The 21,639-nt window shown below is 41.0% G+C and overlaps 1 protein-coding gene across 3 annotated transcripts in view; it reads right to left on the reverse strand.

Moving 5' to 3' along the window:
- The window catches only part of LOC131083953 (bifunctional heparan sulfate N-deacetylase/N-sulfotransferase 4-like), a 139,861-nt gene that overhangs the window by 29,881 nt on the left and 88,341 nt on the right, over positions 1-21,639 (reverse strand). For 2 of the 3 annotated variants that reach the window (XM_058024970.1, XM_058024971.1), the window contains one exon: positions 12,361-13,271. The exons of the other annotated variant lie outside the window; for it this stretch is intronic. In XM_058024970.1, coding sequence (XP_057880953.1) covers positions 13,268-13,271 — 4 coding nt within the window. In that variant the 3' untranslated portion in view covers positions 12,361-13,267. Of the gene's footprint in view, positions 1-12,360; positions 13,272-21,639 lie in introns of those variants that run through there. 3 annotated transcript variants of the gene reach the window in all.

Raw genomic sequence — 21,639 nt, forward strand, 5'->3', positions numbered from 1 at the left:
TGCTTCATCATCTACAAATGAGTACTGCAAACCTGATTTATAAGTTTTTTAATTAAAAAACACTGCTTTATGTCTACTTTGATTTCAAATTACATTTAATTTGGTAATTTTGATAACAAGAGGTATTTTGGGGAATAATAGTGAATTTCCAAAGCTTTTTAAGTTTAAGCACAGATACTAATTTTTTTCATAAAATTTTGAGCGTGTGTTTGTGATGTCACATTTCTGTGGTGACTGTGCAGAATTAGAAATTTGCCAGTGTCAGGATCAAAAGGCTGAGAATTACATGGGAGAAGTAACTGTAATTTTATCATTAAGACTAAATTTAAGATGGCTGCAACTTTCCTTGGTTATGTTTGTCCTGGAAAGAAATCCCCACATGGAGCTTGTCTCACAAATACAAGGGATTTACAGCTTATGAGATTGTTTAACCTGACTTGTTAAGTCTCGTGGATGCTAACAAGTCGATGGGGGTTGACTATGTTGCTTCTTCAGAGTGCTTTTGGCAATCATCTCCTGGGTTTTTATGTTAAAAGTAACTTTGCTTTGGTTGTTATTGCTGTTTTTGGTGGGGATGTGGCCGGATTAGAGAGAGCCAATCAAAGGTTGGCCTTGCCTGGACCATATTTATAGAATCTGAGTTGGCAGCTATCCACTGTTCATATTTGTTTATATATTTAAAATATATTTAGCATTCCAGTCTTCCTCAGAACAGATAGCAGTTGTTCCTTTAATTGCATTATTTTTGGAATTACACTGTTGATATTTTGTTATTTTATTTACTCTGGATTCAAGAATCAACAGCAATAAAAAGTCAAGGTTGTTAATCAAATAATGCTATTTTGGAAGTCTCAGGAGTCTGGCAAATGGCATGAGGTTTCCTTTCAAATGTGAACTAACCTGGGCTATGAACGAGCCTCTTTAATGGGAAGGGCAGCTTTTGAATGTAGCCCCTAAGGGTAATTATCATTTTCTGGACTCCTATTAGCGTGCCAAGTGGCAGAGTTGAATAGCAATGTGAGCCTTGGGAACCGAGTGAGGGGACATATATTACTGCAGCTTGTGCCATGATATTTAGCTGTGTCAAGGGATTCGTTGGAAAGACTTCTCTGGCTTTTCCAGGATAAATCACCCACACACAACCAAAGTTTTCAGGCCTGGGTTTTGCTTCTATTGTAATGGAGGATTTGTGTTTTCCTATTCTTACAAGCTTTTTTAGACTCATTAATCTTTAAGAGTAACAGAGATTAAACCAAGTCAGTTGTGAGTTGGAATTTACAGTTCACAAATGTGTTATGTGTTATATGTGTGGCCTGAAACTTGCAGAAGTTACAGCAGGGAAGGAATGACAAATTGTCAAGACTAACGCTTTTATTGTACTGTGGGATTTACTCCTGTCAGCTGTGCATTGGATACATTAGATTTGGGGATGTGTTTTATTAGTCTTGATGTGTTGTTATAACTGTAAAACTTGGTTGAAGACAGCAGTATATTTAAATTCTGGGTGGGATTTTTTTCTTCTTAAAGTAACATGTTTCCTTTTGTTATTTCATTTCAGATGTTTTTATGACATTCTTGTATGTCTTACTCCTTTTGCCATTAGTGGATTTTATTGACTCATTCTTCTAGCTGCCTTGGAAAACCTCCTTATATGTCATAATTTTTACAGTAATGACAACCATTGCTTGATGTAAAATAAAGCAAACCCAGATGAATAGGCACGCTTTGCCAACATATATGTATGAGTACTTGGAATTTTAAAGCAACTTCTTCACAGTATCTGGAAGAAAACCTGAACAGTATCTGGAAGAAAACCACCAGGTCACTCTGGTTTTACACAGATTTTGTTACTGCAGATGAGATAATGGAAGGCAGTATGTTAGACTTTTCAAAGAGGAAATGCACTTACACATGGCATATAGAGATGGAAAACTTGAGCCTGTAATGTTTATGGACATTTGTTCTGGTATAATCCTGGAAGTATCAATGTACTGGATTGAAGAGATTTATTCATGAAGTTGTTTACAAGCCTTTAAAGTCTCTTGATAAAGGATCAAGAGGGACCCATCCTTGTCACAGGCTTGAAAACACATTTTTGGGTGTACATATTCTCCATCAATCTGTCTTACCCAGATTTTGCAGCCAATTCTTCTGTTAGTCTCTTTCTCCTGGAATCGCAGTTCTGATCAAGGGTAGGGACAGACTTGGGAATAGTTAGAAGAAATCCATGAGAAATTTTCACCCTCTGTCTGTTCTCTGTGTCCTAATTGTGCTCTTAATTGTGCGCAGAGCGTGACAGATTGTGATGCTTTTGGGAAATCCTGGAGAGGAGATCTCAGGGATGTTATTGGTAGCACAGGTAAATGGGGTGGCAGCCCAGAAGTTGACATCCGGTGGATCACCAGACATCCTGATTTCTCAGGGCTGTGCAGCACAGACACACCAATGGCAGGCAGAGAAGCTTTGTCTCCCTGAAACTCGGTTCTGTTGTAGTTACTTGTTTGGTAGAGAATCAAAATACTGGGATGGTGGACTGCAGTTTGGTAAAATGATGGTAGATACTCAAACTTTTATGGGAAGTAGTCCCATATAAATTGTAGGCTTATAAATTGTAGGCTGTGTAGTTGAGGGAGACATTTATCTTTGAAAACATAGCAATAGCTTCATATAAACCAAAACCTGATTGCATGTGTTTTCATATTTCTATATGTGATTTTGTAAGTGTATTCCTACATAGTCTAAGTGCACAGCAAAGTTTTGCTATGACCTGTATTGCTTATTTCTGTTTGTATCCACCATGACAAGGTACTACACTCCAATCTGAAATTGAATAGTACTAGTTAGGGAGGAAGAGCAAGTCATTATTTCAAGTAATTATTTTGGATTTGTGCTAAGCAGGGAGGGTCCTTCCTTAAGGTCAGTTCAGCAAAACTGCTCAGAAATATCCTGAGATAATTCTACCAGTGCAAGTTGTACCAGGAAGGAATTTAATATCTTGATACAATTTGATAGTTCCCTTCTGTAGAATAAAACAGCTAATGGGAATGAAAGTCTCAGGAGTGCATTGTGCTCACACTTGAGCATTTGTGTGTGCTCACACATGCAAGGGAGCATTTCTGTTAGAATGTTACGATGAAAGCTCGTCAAGTTTTGGTATTTTTGGACTGTTTTCTGTTGCATCGGTGTTCTATCCTTAGAGGAATTGACAATGAGGCAGTGGGATATGTTAAGCAAGCTCTCAAAGAGCTGTTTCAGATCTGCGAGAATGCCAGTTTTCCTTTCCTTTGCTGTAAGCATGAGGGGGGCTCAGGAGGGTGGGGTGCAGAGGTGCCTTTGTGGGTTTGTTCTGGTGTGTGTGCTTCACTCTCAACTCCAGAATTTGGGAGTGGCTGGCCATTCACATAGAGTCAGTTTTTACATTTTCAGACTGTCTCCTAATGCTTTCCTATGCTCACTTTAAAAGCAGTGACATTTAAATTGGAAATCTCTCTGGAAAAATTTCTGCACGGTCTGTTGAAATATTTTTCTTTGATGTGACACGCTGTGTTCCTTTTCTTACTTTTGCTATTACTGCATATAGAACACTAAATACTTTATCTTCATCTCTCTGTGCATTTTCAGACTCATGTTTTCCTTCTGCTTAGCCATCATTTGCCAAATATGCCCCTGTTCTAATGGCAGTGGAGTAATATTTTATTTCTGTGTGGGAAGACAGGGACCATTAGATCATCCCTGAAGGTCAGGGAGTGTTTGTGACAGTCTGCCAGGCCAGGTACAGATCTGCATTGGGTGGCCTAGGGTGAGCAGTCTCCTATTGAAAGGTTTGAGAGATGGAATGACACAGTGTGCTAGGAATGCATCTTACTGACAGTCAGCTTACATGAAAACACTTGGTGCTTTACGTGCAAAAATTGCTACTTTAAATGTTCTTGGCTCTCTTATGAGCAGAGCTGTTATACTGGGTCCAGGGACAAAGGTGGTTCAAGTTGTGCTTTTAGCCTCATGCAGGAACACCTCTACCCTTTGGCTCCTTTTTCTGGTGTTTGCTTAAAGGTAGAGGCTACTGATGTGCAGCCGCACTTCTTCTGTGGGATGGCTTCATCATCCTTGTACATCATGGCTTGTGATCTTTAATTTTTTAAACATAATCTGTTTCATGGAATTGGACTTAGAAAAGACCCACAAGGATCATCAAAGTCAGGATATTCTATTATTTAGTTGATTAAAACAAGGCTCACAGGCAATTCTTTTTCTATGAGATCAGATCATGTGTTAAAGCCACAGGGAAGGCCTGAGGTGAGCAGGAAAGGAGAGTGAGTGAATGTGCAGTTCATCTGCCTACATTAGCATCTCATGGTCAGCAATCAAACATGACTATTTAGTATTTTATTCCAAGTCTAAAGATAATGAGCTTGCTAATAAATCCAGCTGGACATGATACCTGGTGTATTGTCCTCACCTGAGAATCTCTTCCTAAGGTTCAAGAGACTTAAGAACCTTGTGTGAAACTCTAGTAAAATGTTTTGTAAAATTCCACAGTCACTTATATTTAATAAAAGTAAAAATAAAAGAGTTGATGTCAGTATTAACACTCTAAGATTTGGTTTCACCGGGAGTTTGAAGAAATGCTGAAAAGAACCTGACAGCTTGGAGGATAAGAGAAATTTCTCTTGAGTGCCACCCTGCAAATACAAATTAGGAGCGCAAAGCTTTGTCTAAAATTTGCAATTTTAATTATTTCTTCTCTTGTCCAAATTGACTTCCAGTCAGTTACCCATAGTAGACAAAGCTCACTTGCAAAATAAAGACCTGTTTCTGTTAGAGGGCAGATTTACCACCACCAAAGCATAACACCTCTGGAATAATCCCAGAAATGGTCTATCACTCTTCTAGAAATGAGTCCTGATACAGGAACTGAGAGGGTCACAGAAAATAATTATCCTCCTAGAAAGAATAAGCCCTTCAGGAAAAATCCTTTGCTGCCATGAGAAGTCTGTTGAAAACAGCAGTGGTCCCGTAAAAAGAGTCATAGCCCATGTTGTAAGTCTCCACTGAAATGGGAATGCTCTTTCAAGTACTGTTGGCTTTGGTGGGGAGGAGAGCTCTGATGTCTTCTGGAGCCTTTGCTTTCCTTCACTCATCCTTTGTGCAGTGTTTGAAACCTTCTCTCAGACATGGCAAACCTCTCCTTTCTGCTCCTGAAAACGCAGGCTTTGCTTCTCAGTTCGGGCAGTGTGCTTCAGAACGGATCAGGGCAGTGTTTGGAAGCACAAGAAATGTGGTGACAAGGCTGAAAGTTTTCTGTCTTCCACTGCTCACAGACAGTAAAGAAACTATTGTTGCTTTAGCCTTGGTCCTCATTCTCTCTTTGCCATGGGAATTGCTTGGAAACACTTATTTAAAAAGGGGAATGCAAGAGCCATCTGGTTAGCAGCCGTGACTCTGCAGGTCACTCAGCAGAAATTAACCAGGTGCTGTCCTGCAGTGGCTGGAGAAGAGTGGGTGCATGATCGCAGCTTAATAGCTACAAAACCCGTGTAGAGTTTAAGGTTCTTTCTGAAATCCTGGAAAAAAAACCTTTGTACCCAGTCCTTCAAGGAGTTTCAGGTTTTGTCTCAGTACAGGTATTTTTATTGAACTCAAAACAAGCACCTACAAATAGCCAGCCAGCCATTTTCATTATGGTGTGCTAAATCCATTCTGGGTGCAAAAGTACTTTTTAAAAAACTCCTCTGACTTAATACTACCAGGGTCTGAGATTAAACCTCAAGAAATCCAACAGTTTTTGTTAAGCCTGTAGCAAAAACCAACCAACCAAAAAAAATCTAAACTCAAAATTAAAAATGTCATTATATTTTACTGTACAAGTTCCCCATTATCTCCTTCTGTTTGAGCTAGGAGTAAGAAATTCCCTGTACAAAACAGGAGTAAAACAAGTGTGGATGGAGAAATAGAATAGGACTTATTCAGATCTGGAAAATACCTTTTACACAGAAAATTTAAAATGAAAGGGGAAGAGGCAATATGGTATTGGTATAAGGAAAAGACCTTTTCTTTGTCATGAAATTGGAAATAAGAGTTGAAAGTGCTCAACTTTGTAGATTAGATGCATGGCTGTGCATTGCCAGGCTGCTTTACCTCCTTTTTTCTGTATTGATAAATACAGAAATTAAATTTATTTCAATTGAAATCTGGGAGAGGCATCTTTAGCTGGTAACTCCTGTGTGTAAGGATGCAAAAAGGCTCAAATCTAGGTGGCAGGTAAATCCTTGAATTGCATCTGAAGCAGCACACAGGAGCTGGGTTGCTGTAATGGGTTTTTTGAAGGAGCTGGTGTTTGTGTAGGGCGTTTCAGTACCTCGGGCCCCTGCAGAATTTCAGCTCTGCTGAGAGGACGTGAGGGGTGCAAAGAGCTGCCCCAGAACACCAGGTTCTCACTCCTGGGCGGCACCCACACCTCGGGGCAGTGTGCTTGCTTAAAGAAAAGACGGCTTTGTCCTCACCCTTACCACTGGTGTAACTGCAGGGAGCATCTCCTCACCAGTGTGCTAAGTGGAGCTTGGGTATTTTTATTTATTTATTTTTATTTATTTTAATAATATGAGAGTGACTGCTGGAAATGCTCAGGGTGATGTGTGCCCTCACAACCGAATACATTTGACCTGAATGTGGACTGCACTGTGAGGTGCAGTATTGGTGGCAGATGATTTCCTCTGCTTTTCACGTTTTGCCCTCTTTTTAAAAATATGTCCAGCACAATCAATGGGATGCCCAGTGTGCCGCTGGAGTTTTTTCAGGCTTTTACTAGCTACTACTCTCCTGCTCAGCATATGTAAATGCCTTGCAGGCATGATTTTAGTGGCAGAGAGCATGGAAGCTTTCCCTTACTTCAGAGCTCACTGGATATTTTGAGAAATACCAAGTCTTAATGAAGAGATCTGCATTCCTTCACAAGTTTGAGTCTTCCTCAGTAAATGTACGGGAGTGATTGGTGTGGTGAGCTAGCTGGAGTTTTTCATGTTTGGTGACTTCTCAGACATGAAAAACTAATTAATTGACTATTTACACGTGGACACTTTCTGAAATAATTTTCACATATTTTTCATGTATGTGTGTTGTCTCACACCTTAAGGAGATTTAAGAGGGCAGATTAATTACAGGGAGAATACAATTTGGCAATATCTACATCTTAATTTTTGCCAACTTTATCAGAGTATAAAACCTGGTGTTTGTTAGAGGGACAAAGAGGTAGAAGATTGGAGAAGTGCACATCTAATGCAAAGAATAAGCAGCTGTCTTTTATGTTTACTTTATTGTCACTCTGAATTTGGAAAGAAAACAAGTTAGTGTGAATGTAAATGAAAAAGCATGTGAGCTGCTTTGTTTTTTCAACACATGGCTGATGGTCTGCAGAACACACAAAACTGGAGTAAATATTTGAAAACAATAGAGTATTGGCCCTAAGGTAGAACTCTGCTGTTGCAAGATATGTTGCATATTGTGGTGTTATGTCCACTCAGTGCTGGAGAAGTTAGATGTTCAAATGAAGTTTGAATTGAACTTTGGAGACTAATTAGAAGCTATCTCACCTTTGTGTTCATCCTGAGCACAGTAAACATCCTTCGGCAGGACTGGCTACTCATGGTACTCTGTAAGTTACACCTACGTGAAGTAGTTCCTACATTAAAATGGGTGTTACTGTGCCAGGCATGGAATTGAACTCTGGATCTCAACCCTCATTCACAGTAGGTTCTGGAATGGGCAGTTTCAGTCCATTTTCTGAGGCAGAGATGCATGCTTTTTCTTGGCTTTTAAATATTGAGTAAATATATGCATCTCTATATACTTAGCACACTTTAGAAGTGCTTTTCACATTTGCTTAAGTTTTCCTGTCCTGTGGTTTATCTGAAATTGGTTTCTTGAATATTACTTTGGATTGTAAAATATAATTAATATACTACTTTAATTTATTCTTTAAAGAATGCATTACTGCAGTATTAATACTGCTGAGTTATTTCCACTTCCCAATAAAAGTTTAAGAATAAAACTGCTATTTTGAATATTTGTCAATGCTCCTTTTGAGGTAGCATGCCCACATCTTAATAGGGGAAAGTTCCAGTAACAACTTGCAATTGCTATGAGCTCCACTTCTGTATCAGTTACATTGGGGTTTATCCTGACTTTGGTGAACCCCTCTGATCAAAGCTGGAGTTTAAGGAGCAATTTGTATGGCCTAGTTACAACTGGATCTTAAAGCCAGCTTATCTTAGGTTATTTGTGCTCTTCCATGGCATGCAGAATGTGCTCTGACAGACTCCTGTGCCTAATGCAGGATTCTTCTCTTCAGGGTAAATTGACTGTGCTTAGTGGTCTTAATTAGCTTGGCACAGGTGAAGAATCTTGCAGCGAATTGGACTCTATTCTCCTCTCACATGACCTGTCCCTGTTGTGTTTCTCTTATTCCTGTTAAACCCTTCAAAGATGCCTTCCCTGAGCCACGAGCTGTGATGTGAAATTATCCAAGGGTCTTCGCTTGATCCTGGCTTCTGGTCTTTGAGGGGGGAAACAGCCAGCGGATCAAAGAGAGGTGCTAAACCTTAATGTGTTCTGGCAGAAAGATCCATAGCCCAGTGGAGACAAGCTGTACTGATACTGATACAACATGCAGCTATTTCAATAATCCATTCAGGCTAACTCCTGTTACTGCAGTTCAGAGCTGGGACCAAGTTTTCTTCTGGTCCCCAAGTTAGTTATATGATTTCTGTAGGCACTGTGGGAGAGGATGCAGAGCTGATCAGAGCAGTAGATGGATAAATTAGATAAAGAGAAAAGTTCAGGCAGATAATTAGGTCTTAAAAAACCTAGTAGCAGAACTAATCAAATGCAGTGCATGCGTGCGGGTAGGAATGAATTTAAGTAGCAGGTGAGGTGTTGGTGCAAAGCAATAACAAATTAGCAGAATGAAAACTGAGAGTTCATGAAGTCAAGTAATGTCCTTGAGGCTGTGCAGTGTGAAGTCAGTAGTTTTCAAGAAAACCAGGAAGACCAGCTTTTAAAACCTTGTTCTGTCTATTAGGCCACTGGAGTATAGAGGTGTCCCTTCCAGGAAGAGCAGGGTTTGGTTGTAATTCAGCTCAACTCATAGTGAAAATTGGTTGAAGAGTGGCAGATGTGAATGGATTTGCTCTTTGTGCCTTTGCTCTAAAGCTAGGCAATATTTTACATTTATTGTTATTTAGTGGCATAGAAAATGGCTGAAATACCCTCAATACTTTGGGAACTGTAACTCCAAAACATAGGTGGTCTTTTTTTGTGCCCTGCATTGTGTGTTATAGAGCCATGAACAGAACAAAACGCTGCCAAATGGTGATCCATAGCCCAGACTGATCTCTGTAGAGCAGATGGAGTTTGACTGGGGAAGAGACAAGCTGACAGCTTTTCCTCAAATAAGAGTCATACAGTATGTTTCCAGTGCCAAGCTGGATTTGACATTTAATTAAAAATCTGCCTCACGAAAAAAAAGACCAAAAAAACTCCACCTCCACAGACCCCCAAAAACAGCCTTTTACATGCAGGCCCTGGTACAGGGAGGGAATCTGTTTGGGAATCTCTTTATCTAATTTATCCATCTACTGCTCTGATCTGTTTGGTCTTATTTAAACCAGAGCCCTCAGTGTCCCCGAAAGCCATCACTGGGGAGAGGGCAGACATGGAGGTACTGTGGGAAATGGAGTCAGCATTAAAAATGGGTTTTGGCTGGTCACTGACCAAACTTGGCTTGAAGATACAGTGGTGCTTAATAAGCAAAATTAATTATAACAAATACTCAGCCTCAACAACTGTAGTTAGAATATAATATGGATGGTATATATTCTGATAGGTTTCAGTACAGTTTTGTGTCTTTTTTTGTGGGCTTAAGTCAAGAATATTGAGGATATAAAAAGCTTAGTACTGGTGCAGGAAGTACTTGCAGTCACAAGGATGTTCCTGCATTTCAGTTTTCATTTCAAGATCACCCCATGATGCAAACCAAAAGCACCCACAGCGGGCTCTTGTATCCTTTTGGTGCCCCACAGATTTTTAGGGTGTATTCCTGGCCATGAGCTGGTCCTGTGTTCTCTCAGCTCTCCCCTGTTGCTGTTTTCTGCCTTGGCAGCAGCAGCTGCTGGCACTCACTTCCTTTCAGAAAAGTTCTCACCCAGGGGAGAAAGAAACACAGGTGAGGAGGGTGCCCTGAGCTCTCCCTGAGGAAACACCTTGGTTTTCCTCAGCTTCTTTTTTGTTGCCTGCTTATGTGGAGATCCTGAAGGTGATGAACCTAATAATGTGAAAAAGGAACACAAACTAAGAAGTCTGAGCTGCTCCCTCTGCAGTTTGGCCTGGTTTATTATCATAGTAACTGTTAGGTTTTATGCTGTTTTCTAAGGTTTAGATTCTGTGTCAAAAAACACAGAATCTTCCACCCTCCCCTGATGGCTGGGGAGGGTGGAGGAAACACAACACAAAGATCATTGATGTTTCCAGGTGAGTTGGCACATAAATATATAATAAAATTTGTTCTTCCTGTGTGTACCTCATACTTACTGCTTTGGAAAGGAGAGGTAATGAGTTCATTTTCTAAAGTGTTTTTCAGTATGGATGAGAGAAACACAGATAGTGAGACAAAATATCAAGCTCTGGCTTGGAGGGGTTTTGTTGTTTTCTTTTGTAGTAATTCCTGTAACCTCCTCACCATAGTAAGTGTAATAAAAGATAGGTACATAATTTATGATTACAGGGGTAATGCAAACTACTGAAGTCCTACACTAATTGCATCAGTCTGGGTTGGAATATAGAACTGGTGGTTATTCCTATTTCATAAAGGGATTTACTAACTTTGAGTAAGAGTTTTTAAATGTGGTAAGGTAGGTGCTTAATAATGCTAAGATTTTTTTTTTAGAGTGCCTAACAAAAGCTGCATCATTATTTCTTAGTGGAAATATCTGGAATTATCTGACTGATACTTTTGGTGACTTCTTAAAATCCTAGTAGCTGCTTATTGCTAGTTTTAGACATGAGTTTGTTTCAGCTTTTGTCTGTGTGGCGTGTACCTGTCACTCAGGGATGCACTCCCAGTGCGTGGATGTCTGGGTTCCTGCTGGCTTGGGAAGTGTGAGCAGTTGAGCCCTCGGGCATCTCTGAGCACAAAGCAGGGGTTCCTCCCGCCGGAGCCCAGCGGGGTTTGCTGGAGGGATGGCTGAGTGCTGCAGGGCAGGGATGGGCTCTGAACAGAGGGCAGGGGGATCCTGGGCCAGGGGTGGGAGGGCAAACTGCTCCCAGCACTGACTGATCCCTGAGGTCAGGGGGCCTCTTCTTGCTCTTGTGCGTTGAGTGCGGATCCTGAGCTCAGGCCCCTGGGATTCCCCCTGGGGACAGCAGTCCCAAAATGTGTTCAGTTGGCACCATGCTCCGAGGAATTGGAATCCTTCCCTGGTGTTCTTTCCCTGGTTGCTTGTAAGCATCATAGTCCAAAGACTATTGTCTTTGGAGTCCTGCCTAACTTGGACTCTCTTGGAAGCAAATTACGCTTTTATTATATGAGATGGCTGTTTCATAAGTAAGTACCAGATTTCAGCTATTTTGGTAATTGTCTTCGTAGAAAGAAGCTCTTGGAGCTCTTGTTTCTACTTGGTTTAATCCAGGATGATAGCATTTCATACTGAGGAGGATTACTACTGGTTCTGGCTTTGTTGTCTCAAAGCACTAGGTGTATTAACATTGAAGAAACCAACCGCTAGCAACAATAGCAACTAAAAATCTGCCTTTTCTTTGGAGAGTCCAGATGAAGCATTATTATAATTTGCCCCTGTACAACATTTGAGTCCCATTGACAATATATCATGAACTTTTTACAACACTTTTGACAAGAGCCAGTTAAGGCAGTTTTTATAGACAAATTTTTTTCTCATTTTATTGTGTATTGAATTTAGTCCCTGTGGAATTTTAATAATTTTAACTGCAGCAGGAAAAGATACTTGTATCCAAGTAAAGGATAGGTTGTTTACAGTTCAGTGAGTCTTAAATTTATTAAAAGTTGAAATACTTTATAATGGTAGTAAAATTATATGGAAACATTATTTATTGGGTCAGAGGCTGTGAACATATTGCCGGATGTTTGGCGAATGAGAATATCACAGCCTGTGCCCAAAACACGGATATACTTACATATAAACAAGAACTTGAGTTACTTTTACAGAAAGCAGTTTTGTTGGTAATCTGAAAATTGCATGAAATGCATTGGTGGGGTCTTTGCTGTGAAATAATTCGGGCACTTGTGTTTTCATTGATGCCTCCTGGTGTGGTAGCAGTGGTTGAATCAGTGCTGGTCTGTAGTCAAAGCTCTGCGCTGGCCCAGGTGACCGTGCATCACAGCAGGGCGCCACTGGGAAGGAAATTTCTGCAACTGAAAAAGCACAGCCTCCTTATGTTTTGTCCAGTGCTTATATTCCCAGTGGTTTAGTTGAAATAAGCTCCTTTCCAAGCTTGTATGAGACTTTAATTAGTAGCTTTGTTTGTAAAGCATTGAGAGGTTTGAGTTTTTTAATTTGTCCAAGAGACCATAGCAAGGAAGAGTTCACAAAGGACCTTGAGAATTCCTGTCAAAGATAGCAAGTTGTTATCAATAAAAATGACAATGGAAAGCAGTACTGAAGTCATAAATAAAATCAGGACTGTCCTAAAATTTAGCAATAACCTCTCTCTCTTTGCACGCATGCTGTAAAGAATTGAAATGATACAGTTCAGAGCATTTCTCTTATCTAAACACTAAGTAGGAAAAGTACATCTTCCCAAAACCAAATGATACTTGGATAATTGATGGCATTAGTGCAACCTCATGTAAATAGAAGATGAAAGGTGAGAAGAAGGAATCAAATACCAGAGTTTTTATGACTTTATCACTTCTCATTGAGAACCTGGAAATATAACACTCATAAAATATTACAGACACCAAGAGTTCTAATGAACACACATATAGCATCATAAAGAGATGACATTTGCATTAAAGGGGACTTTATCTGTTGCATAATTGCACCTCAGCTAATATAGGAAGCTGAACATGTGAGCTGCCAGCCTGACTCACTAAATCAGAGGGAGGTTATCCTGCAGGAACCCAATCATCGTGCCATGGTCATGTTCTAATGGATCCAGGAAGCGGATCTGGCAGCAGCAGCTGCTGAGATGGTGCAGTCTGGGGAGCCTGGCTTGCAGGAAGCTCCAGAGCTGTTCATCATCTAGAAGGAAGAGCGAAAGGAGTAGGAGAATAACTTAGTAAGTGACAAATATTCGGTGTCTTAAAGGCAGTAATACACAAATAATTACCTCTTTACCAGCTAGCTTTACGTGACAGTCACAAATTGAGGAGCAAACGATTAATTCTTCGATGGAGCTGTGATGTGTGTTGTGCAGTTCTGTTTTAGGTAGTGCTGGAATTGCTGCTCCTGGTTTTTCTGTTCGGGGACAAAGCTGTTCTTGTTTGTACGTGGAGATGACATCGGTGATGTGAGGGGATTGTGCACCTCAGCAAACTGCACTGGGAGCCCCAAAATGTGGCACCATGCAGTTGGCTTGAGTCAATAATGTGCAGGAAGTGGCATTACTCACGATTCTGCCTACAGAAAATGTCAGATACGGCACCATTTTTCATAGAATCTGTGGCATCTGCTGAGCGACAGTGCCCATTCTGTGCACTTAAAGCTAGCTCCTGAATATTAATTCTTAACAAGGCAGTAATTTGTGTCTGCCCATAGCTGCAGCTGACCTAGAGTGCAGCAGCAAATGGACTCCCTGCTGTGAAGGACCACACTTGTTTGCTGCTTGTCTTCCTAGGGCTGTCTGCCTGTGTCCAGGTAATTTTCAAGATCTTTTTTTTACTTAATTCAGATCTTTCTCAGACCTTGTCCTTGTCTCTGCTCAAATACATGGGTGATCTTGCCAATGCATTTCAGGCTGTTTGAATCAGATTCCCCTACTGTGACCTTGCAGTTTGCTTTTCTGAAGGAAAACAACCCAAGGTTGTTCTTCAGTCACTTCCTTTGCTGCTTACTCTGTCTTTGGGTCCTTCTGTTCAAGTATTATTGCAATAAGATCCCAATATTACCAGATAGAACGTGCCTGGGCTCATCTGACCCTTGCTGCTGGGCCAAAGGCAGCAACTCTGGTATTTCACCTTAGAGACACCTTTAGCTGGCTGGGTGTGGCAGCAGGCACTGGCACAAGTCTGGCCAAGGTTAGAAACTCAGTTTCCCTCAGGTGGCAAGGCTTCAGACGATGGTGAAGACAAAAGGAGCGGATTCTGTTGGAGGGTTTATATCCAGAGTTTTATTCCATGGTCATAGACGTCTGAATCTTGGTAACAGCTCCAACAGAATGGAGACTGCATGGTCCTGGCTCAATTTAAGCTCCAGGACAGGGGGAGGAGAAGGGACAGGTGAGCACCAACCAGGTGGGAGGGGCAGGGTCCCAGGGGACAAGGGACACCTAGACAGGCCAATGACCCCAGGCCTGAAGGGCATCCTTTGAAAGTGACCAACTACACGAGGCCTTGCTGGAATGTCAAGCCTGATTGACAGAACTCACTCAGCAAGGGGGCGAGGGGGAAGGGAGAGAGGTATTGCCACACCTGGGAAGTGACTAGGAAGTAAAACAGGAAATTGCAACACACTACAACAATGTATATGTTTTGCTTTACTGTGGGGATCTGGGCTGGAGCTCACCAAGTTCAGGTTTGCAGTGAGTGAAAACTGGAAAGGAATTTGCAGAAAAGCTTTGCTCTGAAAACATTGTCACTTTGTTTGGATTTCTCAAAGAAACATTTGTTTAAATAAGCAATATTCAAGTCCTGGCATGTCTCTTTTCCTTATGTTAATATTAAATGGGCTCCCTCAATGAATTTCTTGTTTTCCGTGTCACAGTTTCTTGACGTGTGCTGAGCCATCTCCCAAAGGGACAATTCCCTTAATGTTCAGAGATGTGAAAACCAAGAGCAAGCTTTGCTCTTAGGGCTATTACAAGGTATTTTGTGGGTATTCAGTTATTTTCAAGAACTTGTCTTTGTGCTTGCCAAACATTAAGCTTCTGTGGGAAGAAAAAAGTGGAAAAATCCCTGACACTTGATCTAATCTTCATATGCCTTTATTTTTAATAAATTTTTAGAATGGAAGCTTACATGTGGGTGAGAAACCCAGCTTTACAAGCCAACGAACACCTGTCAAATTAGAAAATAAGGAAATTCCTTTGGGTTTTGCAGTGTTTGGGTTGTGCTGCTCCCACGCTGTGGCAGCAGTGAGCAGCAGCTACCCCTTAACCATCGCTACAGAGCCGTAATTCAGATTTTACTCAAGGCTGCAGTAGAGCCAACTGACATCCCGCACACACGCCTTGGAGTTGGATGTATGGGGAAGACATAAGGAGATGATAAGCCAAAAACTTCTTAAGCATTGCCATCTGAACCATTCTTACCAACTGAAAGAGAAATTGTATGAATGTAAACTGTGCTGAGAATCCAAGTGCTACAAACACAGTTTTTATCTTAGTGTAACTGTCTTAACAGTACTGATATTTAGCCCTGACAGGTTTTCTTAATTCAACTCCCTCTCATGATTTTTGGAAAGGTGGGGGTTTTTAAACTCTTTTTCCTCCCTTTATTCTTTAACACTTTCTATATTCCAGGAAGCATGTGCTACCTGGAATTTGCGTAGAATTGCAGGGAAGGGAAGAAGAGGTGAAGAGGCAATATCTGTGTGCAACTTCAATAAATCCTGCAGTTACTGATGCCTTGGAATGCCTTGGAATGGGTTTCACTGTGCTTGGGAATTTAGTGCTTTGGATTATCGTAGTTAGAAAAAAGAAGGATCAGAGTTCTTTGTAGTCTTATCAGCAGGTGACCAAGCTGGGATGGGAGCCGGTGTTGTAAGCTCCAGGAGAGATCTGCCTTGTGATATCCTCACTGCTGGAAAAAAAAGAACATTGGAAGTTTAAAGTTTTGTTCTATTTTTGAACCTATCTGACTTATTTTCAAATAATTTTGAAAGGGATTCTGTACCAATTCTATTTCAAAATGCTTTGAAAACACATGAACAGCAAAAAGATTTTCTTGCCCCGTGGTCTTGTTCCTTTGCAGAAAGAATATATTTGAAGCTTGCTGTTCTCACATCCTGAAAGGACTTGCTCAGGATCACGTTGGGGTGACTTGTTGGGTTTGGTTAGAGACATGGCAGAATCTGGGTGAAGGACAGGATCCACCTCCAGTACTGCTGACTGCCATAGGAGGATGAACCCCACATGTGTCAGTGGGACACTGCTGTCACTGTTTGTAGCCCAATAAAGATGGTAACAAAGAGGATTTAACATTGCAGTTATCAAGGGGCGCATTATAATTGGGCATTGGGAAGCGTCCCTCTTTCCACTTGTCATGAAGGACTTTCAGATCATGTGGTTTTTTAAATCATGTTCTTCCTTGAGGAACATTGGAGACCCAAATCTACTTGTGCTGTTACTTGGTTCACACGGATTTGAGTATAACCATGGGAAACAGTCCTTCGTGGGTTTTTGTTTTCCTTTTGGCTCAATGATACCACTGTGGAATAGATAAGTGTGAGTAGAAACGTGCAAAGCTCACAGTAGAAGCTACTCAGGTAAATAACTGCACATTAAATGTATTTACTAGATTATATCTCTGGAGTTCAGTTCATCACTGAAGAGCCTCTGCCTTGTGTTGTCTTCGTAATGCACTCACAGAAGAGCTTGTCATTGTTTTGTAGTGCTGTTTGTATGACCTGGGGATGTTATTTTTTTCTTTTAACCTGGCGGAAAAGGTATGTTTGCTCTTAGTATAGTTGAAATCCAAAAGGACCTGAATTCTGAATTTGGTGGGTTTTTTTCCTTTACTGGGTTTTTGCCCATAGCATAAGAAATAACTTCATATTTGTGGCTGTGTTCTCCTCTAAAATAAAATGAAAATTAGTATTTTCTGCCTCATATCCCATACTGTAATAGTTTACTGCATCACCTTTGAGATGTTTTAGCTTCAGATGATGTGCTTCTTAAAGAAGAATTTCTTGTTAAGTGTCTGAGATTGCAGATATATTTCCGAGACATTGATTCAGTGGATGATGCATGATCTAATGTGTAAAACAACCTTGAAAATGAAAATCCAGCTCTGATGGGAGAGTTCTGTGGCTGTCATTGGACTGTTCTATGTGTCTTAAGAGTTGTTTCCAGCTTGTCCAGGTCCTTGCCTAGGCTTTCCAGCCACTGTTTGGAGGTCTGGCTAAATTGCTAGAAAGAAAGCAATTAGGAAAACATTAAATTGAAAACAATATAATAATAATTCTGAATAGCCTGTGTCTCCCTGTGCAGACATTGTGGGCAGGGTTTGTAGTGTATTTTCTCCTACTGAAAAAACCCAAAACCCCAAACTAAAACCTAGGGACTTTTGTGCCTAAAAGGTAGTTTTAGTTGCTTGTAATTCTACCACACAAGTCAGTTGGTTTAAAATTTTCCCTTTCAAGCTTTTCAAAATTCAAGCCTTTGTCTTTCTTGGCCCCTTACCCTTATGCCTGGTGCTGAGGTTAGTTGAGTATTTCACTCCTGCTGAGTGTTTTTTACCACTGTATGGCCACCAGGTAACCTGCTCTGCAGTAAGCCTCAGCAAGAGGCAAGAAGGAAACAGTCATCTCCAGAAATACAAAAGTGGCTCCCTAATTTAGTGCAGTTGCTCTGGGTCTGTTCAGCAGTGCTCCGGTTTGCACTGTGCTACCGCGATCACAGGAGATGTGGGAGAACTACGGGCAGACACCCTACCCTTGTGGCTGCCAGATCTTTAGGAGGTGCAAAGGCAGGCATGGGGTGCTTCATGCATGTTCTGTAGCCTGCAGATAGGAGAAATCAAAAGTGCCAAGTTGTCAACTTCAACTTTGTCAAGTAAAAGATGAGGAATAGTTGTGTTACCCTGGGAGGTTCCCCCTTGTCTTCTGAGAGTGCCAGCACACCATGAGAGGGGCATTAGGAACATGTTTTTAATGCTGCACCTGCATGTTGTGACCAACATGGACTCATGAGGAGATGTTTTACTTAACTGCCCTTTTTGACACCAGCTGTGTAACAGGAATTAGTATAGGATCTTTTCAGAGAGCAGAGGTGCTAAAATCCTTACTGAGCCAACCTGTTGTTGTTGGAGGAGAGTAGAATATGGAAAGATTTCCAACTCTGCTCCATTTTAGAGACATACTGAGTGGTGCCGGTTGATGTCAGAAATTGTTCTGTGTGCCGTCTTTTTCCCCATTAAAACATACGAAGCAAACACCATCATGGTCATGAAAATACTCAACTAGATGGTTCTCTTTTCTTTTTTTTCCTCTTTTCTCCCTTGGCATCATTTAAATTGAAAATCATGAGGCTGGAGTCTAATACTTAGTGTGTTGTGACTCTGAAGTAACTACATTAGCACCAATGCTGAACATGAGTGATAAGAGAGATGAAAGGCTGACTCTAGGCCCAGTATGGGCAGGTTGATTCTTCTTTAGTTTCTTGTTCAGGATAGTCGGGAGAGAAATGGGAGTTTGCATTCAAGGAATGTAACCACCCAAAGCCCTTCATTAGCACTACAAAGAGCTCCCATCTCTGTAGCTAACCTGTTGCAGTCTGTAAGGGTTTGCAGCTATCATTGTTGTGGCTTATTAATGTGATTTTGATTTTGCCCAGAGATAAAGCAGGGAACATAACCAAGGAAAACTGGCAGCTAAGTAGGGAGACTGCTAGAGAGACTGCAAAACTGCTTGGATCCTTCCTTCTTTCTTTAGGTGGAAATGTGCTTCTCTAAGAAATCAAACTGACAGCACTGAGAGAAGTCACACATATGGCTGTTTTTGTACAGTGGGTAATAGTTTCTAGAGGTCAGATGCATTTGTGGGTAGAAAAGAACAGCTTTATTCTTAGCTGTAGCAGGGAAAAAATATGGGCACGATCTATCAAATTGGAATGGATTTCATTTATATCACTGTAGCTCAGATGCTCTGTCAAGCTGGAAAATTCCCTGGAACTGTCAGCCTGCTTTTGCTTAACTGTAAACATTTATGTCTGCTAATTTGACCACTTAACTAGAGGTAAAAGCTGTTCAGTTCTAGTTTTACAGTTAGTGATTATCTGAGCTGCCCCATGACCATTTCTAGCCCCTACAGACCTAAGGAGACAAAGATGAGTGGCTTACATAGGCACGGGTGGCTAAATGCAGATGGGATGGCTCCTGTATGCTTTAAAGTCCTGGTGAATGAATAAGCCAGACACAAAAATATTTGTGTGTAAGAGATCTGATGAGGCTTGGTTTAGATTGCAGATGACTGCAATTTTTGCTTTGTTCACTCTTCTGCCAAGTGATAGTTTGGGCAGCTTCAAAGTCCTGGGCTGTGTCCTCAAGATGCTCGTGCTTAAATGGCCCAACACCGCGGCTTCATTGTCCTTGTCTGTAAGACAAATGGGTACCGTGGTTCCAGTTTTTTCCTTAGTGTCTTTTGTTCTTTGAAAAAGTCACCTGTGTTTACCTGTGGTGCTTGGTGCTGGTATAGTCAGTCATGATTTCACATGACATTTTGTGAACTGAGATTATAGAGGGGACAGCCTTGAGTCTCTGATGAGCAAATTGGTTCTGAGGTACACCACTGGTAAGGCCACATTTTTTCCAGATACTGTGCTGCTTATTTATTCAGAGTGGACAAAAAGTTCTGCATGTTGCCTAAGGCAGCCTGCAGACCAAGTATGTGATGTAACCCATCCATGAGAGCCAACAGCTCTGAATTCTGTAGCTTTGACTAATTATTCAATCTGTGTCATTGTGAATAGACTATTTCTGTCGAGGTGAGAAATAAAACCAACTTTCAGGGTAGGATTTTTGTTGGCTTCATAGGGAGTTGTGTGACTAAACACTAATTGAGGTTCTGAGGTTTAGTGCTCATTTCCCAACCAACTCCTTTTGAAATTTCAGCTTTGGAATTTAAAGCTTCTGTACTGATTTGAAAAGCTCATCTGCATTTGTAATGCAGAAAAGTACGGTTTTTACTTTCAAATTAATACTTTTCCGTTTCTAGCTACTCATCATAATTTCCTCTATGTAGGCTTGTGCTGTCACCGGAAAAGTGATATTTGATGGAAATTTGTGTTTGTGTCCAGACTGCTGCGTGAACAGTGAAAAGTGAATCTGTCTTTGCTCTGACCAGCCTCTGGGCTGGTCAATTCACTCTTAGGAGGCAACTGAGCTATCTCAGGGCCAGGCTAGATGGGAGATCTGGTCTGCAGTTTAGGTGTACCCAGATCACAGGACTGCGGCTGTCTTTGCCATTTGAGGATCAAAACGTTGACAACAGAAATAGCTGTGCACAGTTCAGTTCTGGCTCTGATCCAGCAATTTCCTTAAAAGTTGGCATCCAGGATTGTTCCAAGTGGCAGCAATGACATGAAGAATAGAGAAACATAGATCTAAGTCTATTTCTGCTTTTACCAGCAGATACTTAAGAGTCAGAAATTAGTAATCTATCAGTTTATTCAAGATTTAAAAAAAAAAGGAAACAACCTGAATAAATAGAAACTGATAAGCTGGAAGTTCTCAGAACTTTTGTTGTGGAAATGGGATAATGTCATGGTTTAAAGAGTCAGAAAGGGGGGAGATGACTGAAGCCATCCAGCTACTGCAGAAAGTGTCCTTTGGTTTCTTGGTGTGCAGTACTTGTCTCTACTGTTCCTGATTGATAAGGTAGACTTGAAGCTTGTAGAAAAACATGTTTCTGGTGGGACTTCATAGAATCACACTAGATTCATGAAATTCATGTGACTTTGTAGAACAGTTTGGTTTGGAAGGCATCTTAAAGATGATCTCATTGTACTCCCTGCCCTGGGCAGGGACACCTTCCTCTAGACCACGTTGCTCAGAGCCCCATCCAACCAGCCTGTGGCCGCTTGCAGGGATGGGACAGCCGCAGCTTCTCTGGGCAGCCTGTGCCAGGACCTCACCAGCCTCACAGGGAACAATTCTCACTAATATCTAATCTTACACTCACTTGCCTCTGTCAGTTGGAAGCCATTTCCCCATTGACCAGTCACTACATTTCTTTTCTGTCAGCAGAACCATAAATTACATGAAGAGGTATTTTCCATAGTCTAACATTGCCTTGTATTTCTCACGTAGCTTTTGAAAGTATTGAGGAAGAGTATAAACAGGAAAGGGAGTACTGACTGTGCTCTGCAAGGCATGAGACATGAGTATGGTTTTTCTTTCTGGAGCAAAGGCATAAAATTTTGCAGAGCAAAAGCTGCTGAACTAGGTTTATTTTTATTATGTGTTTATCTTCTGAAATTTTAAACTTCCTAGGAAAATGTCAGTTTATCAAATTCAATTGTGCAACCTTCAGACTTACTAAAACCTTACACTTTTCTACTTCCCACATGCTTTCTATCTTTAAGAGGAGCCTTTTTTGCATTAACTAGCCTTGACAGAGATAATTAGAAAAGCAGTTTGCTTTCTTCCTACCTCTCTAACCTATATTTTTTTACTTTTTGAGCTTGTTCCTCCCTCCAAGACAGAACACCTCCATCTTGAGACTATTTCAGTGG

Source organism: Melospiza georgiana, chromosome 5, assembly GCF_028018845.1.
Source record: "Melospiza georgiana isolate bMelGeo1 chromosome 5, bMelGeo1.pri, whole genome shotgun sequence".
NCBI lineage: Eukaryota > Metazoa > Chordata > Aves > Passeriformes > Passerellidae > Melospiza > Melospiza georgiana.